Source organism: Mixophyes fleayi, chromosome 5, assembly GCF_038048845.1.
Source record: "Mixophyes fleayi isolate aMixFle1 chromosome 5, aMixFle1.hap1, whole genome shotgun sequence".
Lineage (NCBI taxonomy): Eukaryota > Metazoa > Chordata > Amphibia > Anura > Limnodynastidae > Mixophyes > Mixophyes fleayi.
The window spans coordinates 213,139,648-213,151,836 of NC_134406.1; the positions used below are offsets into that span (position 1 = coordinate 213,139,648).

Consider the following 12,189-nt stretch of genomic DNA (forward strand, 5'->3'; position numbering starts at 1 on the left):
TAGTCCGGAAATGGTAACTCAAAGCACAATAGATGAATCACTGATACAGCGGCAGTTCAGAAAGAGGTAGTGGTAACTTAGAACTTGGTTGATCCGTAGGTAATAACTCAAACATAGCAATAGAATCATTGGCACAGCGACAATTCAAACAACGGCAATAATAGCATGGAACTTAGCTGATCCGTAAATGATGATTCAAAGCAACAGATGAGTTACTGGTACAGCGTCAGTTCGATGACACAGGTAACGAAGAAATAGAGCTTAGCTGATCCGTGAATTCAGAATAGCAGGTGAGTAACTGGCATAGCGGTAGTTACAATGTAAAGCAAATGCGTTGAACTCGTTGATCCACAGATGGTGATTCTGAGCAGCAGCGATGAGTACAGGTGTAACAAGCAGTTCGTTAATAATGGTTCAATGTGTGGAGGCAACGGAGGAGTAGAACTTAGCTGAACCGTGCATGGTGATTCAAGCAAAGAGTAATACAGCAGCAGTCCCAATGACAAGGTAATGGAGGCATTTGAGATAGCTGAACGAGAGGTGATGATTCCGAACAGGAGCGCTGAGTCCAGGTGAAGAATCAGCTCATAGACGGCAGCAGCAGCGAGGAGAATAGCTGACTCCAGACGCTTCAACGGACAACAGGTGAGACAGACCACAGGAAGCCAAATCTTACTAAGAGTGGGTAACTCGAAGAACAGGCAAAGGACAGAAACCATGGAAAGTTTAAATAGTGCTCTAAAATGATTAGAACCAATGGGAACAGGTAGGAGGTCATAAGCAAAGGTAACAGGTAGCACATGCACAAAAGAAACTACCAGTGATGTCTCAATAATGAAGTTTAGTAGCTTGATCCCCGCTTACAAGAGGAAGGTAACAGCGCCGGTACTTGACTATGGGACCGGCGTGTGACATATACACAGGCAATCGCAGGAGAATGCTCCTGCATGCCCTGTATAAGAACTAAAGAGACAATCATTCAGTCCTGCCATTTTGTAATGACCCCAGAGAAAGGAGGTACAATATTGCTCTAATATTTTCTTCAGACTTGAAATTAATTTCTTCATGTTATTTTTCAAGTGACTTAAAATAATTGTCCAAGTTATAAATACTATACAAGCCTGCATACTGTCATTAGAGATTGTTAAACTTGGGTGAAAGAATTAAAATAAAGTATTACCAGTGGCTAGCTTTCTCCTATTGGCCTTTCACCTCTGGGACCAATACATTTATATATATATATATATATATATATATATATATATATATATATATATATATATATTTATTTATTGTGAGAGTTGGAAAGAAATTCCAGACCAAAATATTTGAAAACCAATGAACAATAGCACAGATTTTAGAACATGATAAAAAAAATCTACTATTGATTAGAACATTCTAACTTTAAAATCTAATTGCATAAAGCGAAAAATTGTTTGGGGAATCCAATCACTTTGGGGAATGTAAAAACTCCCATATGTTTTACAAAGAATATAAATCCATGGCTTCTTCTGGGATCATGTATCGTCTAGGGTCCTTACATCTGCTTGACATTGATTTGTCGTGCTTTTTCATTACTAAATATTTATAACCTGAGTTTAATTTACATTAGTTTAGTAAAATAATGCAAACATATTGTTTATCTTATTATTAAGTTGGAGTTGTAATTGTTTTCAAGCTTCTAATAATTAACACCAGTAAACATTAATGAATATCACAAAGACGGAGGACTCCTCCCACAGGAATAGCTTCCTATATAATCCCACCATCCTGTATTTTAAGTTCATGTCTACTTTCTGAAAGCAAAGACTGACAAACTTTTTTGTGCAATAATATGTACTTGTACTCTCATTTTAAGATGAGATCAGCTTTATTCCTTTCAGGAAACGTTACAAACCTCAGTGTAACTAACTCATCTTTTGAAGTTGATGAAATGGGAATTATGGGCTCACGAAGCATGACTATTTTGTTACTTTTACTCATCTGTTTCTTAATTTTGGTCACCGTCATGGGCAACAGCCTGGTCATTGTAGCTTTTATTGAGGACAAACGGCTTCGGAACAGGAGCAATTTCTTCCTTCTCAATTTAGCTATCTGTGATTTTTTCATAGGTGAGTTACACTTTCCTCCTTGTAATCAAATTAAACAATTAACGTTATTAATGGAACTAAACTCTAAGTACAAAATATTAATTGATCTAATTGCAATTAGGTATTAAAAAAAATAGTTATATGAGGGTAAGGCTGATTGTTGTGCAGTCTCACACAGGCGTAGAAAACATTTTATTTTAGCACTACATTTGTTGGAGAAGCAAGAACACACTTACAAAAAATATTAATCCAAATTCTAAACATATGACCAAATACTACAGATTCACACCATGAAACACTCAATACATTTTTCTATTTTTAATTTAAATGTTAAATTACACAGTGGAGTGTACAATAAGTTGTATATATGTCAATGTATAGTATACAGATGTAGCGATTACTTTGCAGATAAGTTAACAAAAACAAAAATGGGGTCAAACACCAAACATTTATTTTTCAAATTAATTCCCCACAAATAGAGGATTTGGAGATTATTTTGTAATTGTTTCTGCTGCTTTCATCTGAAAAACAAGCATATATTAAATTTGTTGTTGATTTCAAGTGGATCTCAAGTATATATTACATTTCTTTCTCATTTATCTATATGAGAACAGGGGATTGCAGGCAATATGTATTGCTCCAACAGAATTTAGCAGGCAGCTACAGAGGTTAGAGCTACACAGTTGCACAATTACATCTGATGCAATCGATCACATATTAAAAACATTGCAATTAAATGTGATCTCACCAGATTAAAAATAAAAAAAAAATCTTTCATTTTCTAATTTAAAAGTACATTTCTTGCCCAGAACCACCTATAGCACTTAGTACCAGAAACTTGCTATCTTTCACCAATAAACTCTGTGGATCATATTATTCACCTGAAGCTCCTCCAAATAGATTGATTTGCAACACTGAAGATAAAAATTAAAAAATTAAAAATTGCTGGTGTGGCAGAGCTTAATGTAAAAAAATATTTAAAATTATAACTAACATTTGAAGAGTAAGCTGTAAAATGTACAGACTTTTTAAATAAATGCTACTTTTTGTTGCTGGGTTAGTTATTTCCAGTGTAACTTGTTGGAATATCTAATACTGATTACTGATCACACTATGTATGTTTTATAGTGCAGATTACACTATTACAAATGTTAATGAGAATTTGTGTAGGAGATGAGAGTGTTGTTATTTCACCATTTCAGTAGACAACTCAGACAGAAGAAATAACAATACAGGCACCTGCCTGCACATAACGTTTCTGTGTTGTATGTTTTATAGGTGTGTTCTGCATCCCACTGTATGTGCCTTATCTCTTCACCGGGAAGTGGATGCTTGGGAAATTCCTTTGTAAGCTATGGCTAATCACTGACAATCTCATGTGCACTGCTTCAGCTTTTAATGTTGTCCTCATTAGTTACGACCGATTTCTGGCTGTCACTATGGCCGTAAGTTTTCACTGTTTATTCACAGTGGTTCATATTTTTAGAGCATATTTTATCAAAGTATAATAATTCATTAATGTAATAGCTGATGAATGGGCAGTATAAGAAATAGATGCATATACTGTAATATTATATATTTACTTAATATTTCAGATTACATTATTAAATATGTAAATTGTAATTTGTGTAGGTGATGAGAGTGTTGAAATTTCACCATTTCAGTAGATAACTCAGACAGAAGAAATAATAATACACACATATAATTTTAAAGAAAATAACATTAAAAATACAGGCTGTCAATTTATGTCTTTGTAACTGTAGTGCACATGTGTGTATGTAGCTTTCTCCAGGGAAGCCTCAGGAACTGCAAAGACGAACACCTCATCTACATCATTATTTATAAGGTACCAGAGATTCTGTAACACCAGTCATCTTACAGATATGACATACATGAGAACAATAAGTATTATGACAGCTACAGATCATAAAAGTATAGTGGCCAAGTGGTTAGCACTTCTGCCTCACAGCACTGGGGTCATGAGTTCAATTCCCGACTATGACCTGATGATCTGTGAGGAGTTTGTATGTTCTCCCCATGTTTGCGTGGGTATGCTCTGGTAGGTTAATTGGCTGCTAACAAATCTTCATCCTTCATGACTTACATTGCCTTATTAGATGGAATATATGTTGCAAACTGTGAATTCATGATTTGGTCCAGAGGTGCCTAAATTTACATCCCATGGAAAATTAGGCAATCACAGTGCATAGAGCATAAATAAGCCGATCAACACAAGTCACATGTTTATAACCTTATAAAAAGAAATTACAGCCCTTCTGTGATGGATTTTAGATCTAAGCTGCACCTTTTGAATTTTACATTTTGGTCAGACCTCCCCTAAACTCAGACAAAAATTGGCACATAAATGACTAATGTTTGATTAATCACTGATAATTGGATGCTTACATAACTTTAGTTAACTGATCTAAATTTAAAATGTTTAAAATACACAGATACATACTAATTTAAATAAAAGGTTGCTGACCCCTGTCCTACTATACAGTGTTGTGGAGATATGCAAAATAAAATAAATAAATATATATATATATATATATATATATATATATATATATATATAACATATATATATATATATATATATATACACATATATTGGTCTTGGATTGCTCGTATACAGTGGCATGCCATATGCCTCTTTTTTTACTGTTTTGATTGTGAAATTTACTAGATATCCTCTTTGACCATATATATATATATATATATATATATATATATATATATATATATATATATATTTATATATTATTTAATTATTTCTTATTTTATCACACTAATATCATTATAATATTAATAGTATTGGGACCTACAAATAAACGTTCATGTTATACCACACAATAGTGTCCCCAGTTCATATTATGCCACATAGTTTTTCCCCAGATCATATTATGCCTCAGACCTGTGCCCCCTAGTTTTATTCCACATAGTTGTGCCCCCAATTCATGTTAAGTCCAATACCTCATAGTTGTATCCTCCGTTCCTCCAATGTCTAATAGTTGTACCCCCAGATCCTCCAATTGCTCATAGTTGTGTCCCCAGATCCTCAATTGCCTCATAGTTGTGCCCCAGATCCTCCATTGCCTCATAGTTGTGCCTCCAGTTTCTCCAATGCCTCATAGTTGTGCCCCCAGTTCCTCCTATGCCTCATAGTTGTGCCCCCAGTTTCTCCAATACCTCATAGTTGTGCCCCCAGTTCCTCCTATGCCTAATAGTTGTGCCTCCAGTTCCTCCTATGCCTAATAGTTGTGCCCCCAGTTCCTCCTATGCCTAATAGTTGTGCCCCCAGTTCCTCCTATGCCTAATAGTTGTGCCTCCAGTTCCTCCTATGCCTCATAGTTGCGCCCCCAGTTCTTTATATGCCTAATAGTTGTGCCCCCAGTTCCTCCTATGCCTCATAGCTGTGCCCCCAGTTCCTCCTATGCCTCATAGTTGTGCCCCCAGTTTCTCCAATGCCTCATAGTTGTGCCCCCAGTTTCTCCAATGCCTCATAGTTGTGCCCCCAGTTCCTCCTCTGCCTCATAGTTGTGCCCCCAGTTCCTCCTCTGCCTCATAGTTGTGCCCCCAGTTTCTCCTATGCCTCATAGTTGTGCCCCCAGTTCCTCCTCTGCCTCATAGTTGTGCCCCCAGTTTCTCCAATGCCTCATAGTTGTGTCCCCAGTTCCTCCTCTGCCTCATAGTTGTGCCCCCAGTTTCTCCAATGCCTCATAGTTGTGCCCCCAGTTCCTCCTATGCCTCATGCTTACCTTTGCAGTCCGCATCTTTATCCACGGGACCAGCTTCCTCACCGGCGTGCCACACAGAAGTGGTCGGCGTGCGTGGGGTTTCCAACCCGTGTAGTAGGATATTGTCAGTTTTCACCTCTTGAATTTCTGCATCTCATTACAGTACAACTCTGTTAAAGTTTATGAAAAATAATAGATTCATTTATTAGCATTGGTAGAACATTAGCAGTTGTGCTTCTTTTTGTTTAAGAAAGATCTAAAGCAAATTATTTGAAATAAGCATGTTAACTATTTTTCAAAGCAAGTACCTTAGATTCTACAAACGTGGTCTAACAAATAGGACAGACTGATGCTTTGGATAATCTACTGATAACCTCTCCATCTTATGAATGCATTCCATTTACTACAACTTTCTCGTATCTATCTTTCAACCACTATTGTATAAACTCAATCATGTTTTAATCCAATCCCAAACTTTCAAATTATTTATCAATCTTCAATGTGGGACAGTGTCAAATAATTTACTAAGCTATAAATAAGCTATATATTTATGGCTCCACTTTGAGCTATTACCATAGTCAACCCATCCAAAAATCAATATATATGTTTGGTAAGATGTCCTTCCAGTAAATACACCTAATTGGGACCTTTTAAAAGCCTAGATTTGAGTTCTCAACAATTCTTTCTTTCAGCAGAAGTTTAACAAATGTCACCACTACTGATGTAAGCTTCTTCTTTACTTTTATGTTGTAAGCAACCCCATCTTAAGCTTTTTTTTAGTATTCTAGAATGTATGTATCCCATATGGTCTTATTGACATCTCCTCTAAATGGATGGCATTAAAATCCTTGCTACTACACTGAGGCTCCTTTCTTTATTCTACTGTAAATACTTAACCAAAGTACTATAAAGATATAAAGATGATCTGCTATACTCTTGCTTCCCTTAGCAAGACTTTCTCCCTCCATTTTTTTTAGTTTTCCTCCTGTTTGTTTAGGTTTTGTTTCCTTTACTTACTGACTGAGCCATTTTCATAACTTGAGCATTTGCACATTTGATTGCCACTAGATAGCACAGAACATGTGTATGCAAGTGAAAAGGCACTGTATGTACAGTACGCATTAAAAGCATCATTATTAGTGTATTTAACGTTAAAAAAATACAAAAAAGTCTGCAAAAAAAATCTTATTTATTTTAAGAATTATATTGTCAAAAGTTATTCATTTATTTTGTAATATACATTTTTTTGTTCTGATGTGACCTTATATTGCACATACACTGCAGGCTGTTCTGTCTGTCTATGCAATGGTGGAAGTCCTGTCTCATATAGAGGAAAACAATGAAAACATTGAGGCTAGCTTTCTTTGTGTTTTTTTGCTGTTTTTTTCTCATTTAAGTGGCGTCTCTGAGTAATGCTTCTCTTTACCTATATACTGAGATTTTTGTCTTTTGTCAGTAAAAAAGTAGTAAGGCAAAGGTACAGCAACTATTAAACATGTGTAATCATTCATTTGTTTGTCCACTTGTCTAGGTCACTTATCGCTCTCAGCAGCAACAACACTGCCAGACGGTGCTGAAGATGATTGCAGTCTGGATACTGTCATCTCTTCTGTACAGCCCAGCTATTCTCTTCTGGGAATATCTATATAGTGACAACTCTGTTCCGGAGAACCTCTGTCTTCCTGCATACTACTACAGTTGGCACTTTCTACTGGGAGCTTCCACTCTTGACTTTATCCTTCCTCTGTTAAGTATTTCATCCCTTAACCTGAGCATTTACTGGAACATTAAGAGAAGGAGCAGAAAGAAAGGAAAGTCTACCATAACTTCAATTTATTCAAATCAAAAAGAAATGTCACAAATGCCATATATAATATCAGGTGAACTTGTTCATTGTGCACAAAATGACTTAAGAGTAACAAAAAATAACATGGTTAAGAAGGCTTTTCATCAACGTTTAAAGCAGCGCTCTTCTGAAAAGACAAACCTTACTGATTTACAAAGTTGTCAGACACAAAGAAGTAACATTCGTATTGTTAAATTGTCCCAGGACAAAAAAATGGCTAAATCCCTTTCTGTACTAGTTTGTGTTTTTGGCATTTGTTGGGCTCCATATTCACTTCTTATGACAACTCGTGCTGCATGTCATGATTATTGTATTGCTTCTTATTGGTACGAAATTACATTTTGGTTACTGTGGATCAATTCGTCAATAAACCCTATTCTGTATCCTTTGTGCCATGAAAGTTTTAGGAGAGCCTTTATCAAAGTAATTTCCAAGTATACATAGCATTCCCCTTAATGGTTACTTGCAATATACAACCCAATGATTTAAAACATTTTACATCTCAATGACCAATCAAAAACAGCGAAAAACTGTACGGCAACAAATGCCATGAATCTTTTTATAGCTACTTCCATGCAGTTAAAAATTTGTGCTAGCACACAGCATTCACTTAGCCTTAAGGCTGAGTAAACTGGGTTAGGCGTCAGTTGAACTACTTCTAGCTGGGTTTAATGCAGGATATGAAAACGTTCTGAGCATCTTGTGATGTAGGTCAAAGTTCATTGGATCCTGTGTGCAAGGTCCAATTACAGCCAATGCCAATTACTGAGTAGCCTTTCCAAAGGGTAGCAATATTGTAGGCACCCTACCAAAGGCCAGTAGAATGGAAAAACAAATATCATTACAGAGGTCGACTTTGTCTCTAAGCTCCAGGAGGCAATAGTGCTTAAATTAATGAATGACAAAGATTTTGCCCAGGCACTGAAGTATATACTTATCAGGGGTGGATTTCCCAGGGAGATGGTGACAGAACAGGGAATGTAGTTCAAGGGTGATCTCATGCGGACCTACTGGCAGTTGTTTGGGTTGGGGCTTCTCCGTATCACCCCAGAGCTGGGAAACAAATTACAGATGATTGTCTATGTGGAGATGTTGTGAAGGTCTTGTTAGAAATAGCTCAGAAACTCCTCAGGCCTGCATAGGTGTAGCAGAATATGGGTATGACTACTGCACTAGGGCCTGTGACGATTATGTATTATTGTTATTTTCCCTTAATATTTATGTATGACAGTGTGTATATTGTATGTAACCTTTCAAAGTGTGCTTTGCTGACTGACCTAAGTGACCTGCGCAGTTGACAAAGAGTATTTTGGAATTAGCCAGGCCCAGGGACAGATAAGCTTCTCTCAGTAGTTTGTGTATACAGAGGATGTGGACTTGACCAACCGATCAGAACGAGCAGAGGTGAGAATCATGCCTTCCGAGATGCCAGACATATCTCAGGGGTAGATAACTCATTTCGAAAGCCCTGTGTCATTCTGGGAATCAATATGTCCTGATTGACAGCTAACCCTCAATGGTGGGGGTGAGAGCTACGTGACAAAGGTTGAAATCAGCTGCCTCATCTAGTAAAAGTGTGCATTTCTAAACAGGAGACCTATAGTATCTACTATCTAGGTTGAAGTGTGCCATATTTCTCAAAGTGTACTACTCTCATGCCAAGTCTTAAATCTAGTAAGTCAGTGACTCTGGTTTTAGTTCCCATTTTATTTCTGCAACTTATTTTTGCAACTTATTTTGTATATCATGTTATTAACTGTTTTGTAATTAAGTCTTGGAAACATTTTTTCGGATTAAATAAATTTAATCTAGCATATTCTTTGTGATTCTTTGTGAATTTATGAAGCCAAGTAAGGCTCATGCTACATGTGTATGTGATTTAAGTGTGAAACATTAATAGGTGGTTTTGGTGAACGCAAGACACCATAGTAATTCCTTTGTGGTGGCAGAAAAAGCGTATTCATTTGTAAGTGACGAAGCTGACTTCAGTCACAGCCAGCTATTCAGATTGTTGTATCTGGGACAGGCTGTGCATTCAAGACAGGGCCAAAGAACTGGGCATAGTGAAAAAGTGTTAGCACTGGTACCCACCTGCTGGAATAAGCTTCAAGTGTCCTGGGCAGAACCCTACGCAGTCCTGCAAAGGCATGGTAATGTCAACTATACAGTGGCATTGGACAGAGAATATAGACTTATTGTATGGGCTTACTGTAGTAACCAATGGAAAGTATACCTAGAGAAGGAGGCTTCAGTGACAGTGATTTGCTGTACACCAATGGAGTACACAGGAGTAGATCTGCTCCTGGACGTTTAGTGGAGAGCAGGAATAGTATTATTATAGCTAGATTCAACACTATAGAACGCTCTTTGTCTGGATAAAGATTAGTGTTCAGCAGAGGCATCCAAAAGGGGGGGCTCTGGGCATCCCATACTTTTAGCCATACTATATAGCGGCACATCTTTCTCATTGTGTGCATAGGAATGCCTCCCACTGACCAAGTATATGAACAACCATAGAAACTGATTCCATTCAGACTCCTTTGCTCTCACCTCTTATTTTACTCCACGGACACTGGCACCTTACCTTGTCTAGGTCTCACCTAGTGTTTTCATTCTCTTTATCCATTTGGGATTATGTTTCAATGTATTACCCTTTAGCCTCTCCCCCTCTCCAATGGTACCTTTCTGGAGACCCAGAATTCACCCCAGCCTGCAAGGCCCTGGCAGGCATCTGGCATTTGATTTCTAAATGATTTGGAGCGCGCCTGCATTTTCCAATAATTTTCCAAGCTCTAAGAACAATGCAGCATCCCATCAAAATGTTTTTATCAATTTTTCCAGCTCAAACACTCAAACAAACATCTCAACTCATTCTCCATAACACTTCTGCCTACATTTGAGTCTCTTTGTATACACTGTGGGCCTGAGTCATTAAGGGATGCATACTGAGCGCCACACACGTACTTGAATTGACGCACGCATCTGGCCGTTGCGAGTGCACGAAGTCAACAAGACGCGTAATTGTCACATACGCAGCTGAATGACTTTGGGTGCATGCTAGCAAATACGAAAGCAAATATGTAGCGAACGCTACGCTTTCGAATGCCATGGTATCACAAAATTGATGACCTACTTAATAAGCTGGGTGTCTACCCTGGACTTAAGTAAGGGGTACTGTCAAATATACCTGACCAGAGAGGCACAGGAGCACTCAGCCTTCATCATCTCATTTTTACTATATGAGTTCATTGTGATGTTCATCAGGATGAAGGAATTCACTCACGCCTACTTAGATGACATTACCCTCTTTAGAAATACCAGGATCATTGCAACATGTAGCCAGGGTTTTCACAGAACACAAGGCTGATGATAAGACCAAACAAATATTAACTAGCAGAGGTGCAATATCTAGGAACCTGAGTCGGCTGTGAAGTAAGACTAGAACTGTCCAGGGTGAAGGAAATTCAGCATTAAGAAGTATACCTCAGTAAGGTTGTCAGAGTGTGAAATACGTTCAGGTTACTAAAATCTGCACTGTATCAAGTTCCAGTTCCTGCTGTGCCTGGGAAACGCAGCTGGCAACGGCTCAATCTAACGACTTAGTGGCGACTGTGGCAGCTGAAGGAGCAATGTCCGATATGGGGAATCTCGGGACTAGCGGTGATTGCACGGATGTTACATTACGCAAATCACATAACCCTAGTCCACCGGTGTCAACCATTAGTGAGGATTCCTCTGACTCAGGGCATAGGCCACGCAAACTCATTAAGCTTCTGGAGACGCAATTGATGGGGAAACATACTAGGAAACCTTCCCTGGCCCTGGGATCTGACACTAACTCACGAGTAGGACAATTGGGGCAGATTGAGAATTTAGCCTTGACGTATGGCATTAGACCGAGTATGCGAGACAAAATAAAATGGGGCACGTACGTTGACATTTTTGCTCTGACAGACAACGACAGAAAGAATTTGACAGCAGCAGGGAAGAGGAACGGTATAGGCGAGGATAGATATCACTCTTTCCCAGATGGGTAAAAGGCTTTTGCGTATCCACGGCTGTGTATATAGAATCTCACCCTTCCGAACAAACGGAGGTATGGAGGTACATGTATTTGGTAAGTGACATGTATGCAAAAGACAGGCATGCAGTCTGGCGGGCATATGACAAGCTTTTTAGAAAACGGATGAGTGGTAGAGTTAACCTCCCATTAGGCGCCAAGGACATAGACACTTGGATGGAGCTGATGAGGCCCAGTAGTCAGGTTACCGACCCCATGACACGTAAGAGGTTTCCTGGACCGGGGAGGGCACAGTCGGCCCTCCCCTCTAAAGGAAAATTTTATGACTTTAACTCCAGGGCCTGCCAGAGGGGGGCAACATGCAAGTACAGACATGTCTGTGCCTCCTGCGGCGGCCATCACGCTGCCGCAGAATGTAATAGATCCAGAGCTCCTGCAGCTAGGAGAAGGGTTTCTTCGACATCAGCTACACATCAGCGCCCCAACGCCAAT

General features: G+C 38.5%; 1 protein-coding gene across 1 annotated transcript; it reads left to right on the forward strand.

The window, feature by feature from the left end:
• The first annotated feature begins 234 nt into the window (after positions 1-234).
• On the forward strand, positions 235-11,713 carry LOC142159511 (histamine H3 receptor-like). The gene is made up of 5 exons (XM_075214405.1): positions 235-243; positions 1,859-2,111; positions 3,369-3,535; positions 7,362-8,099; positions 11,195-11,713. Exons 1-5 carry the CDS (start codon positions 235-237, stop codon positions 11,711-11,713), a joined length of 1,686 nt encoding a protein of 561 aa, XP_075070506.1.
• Positions 11,714-12,189: the final 476 nt, after the last annotated feature.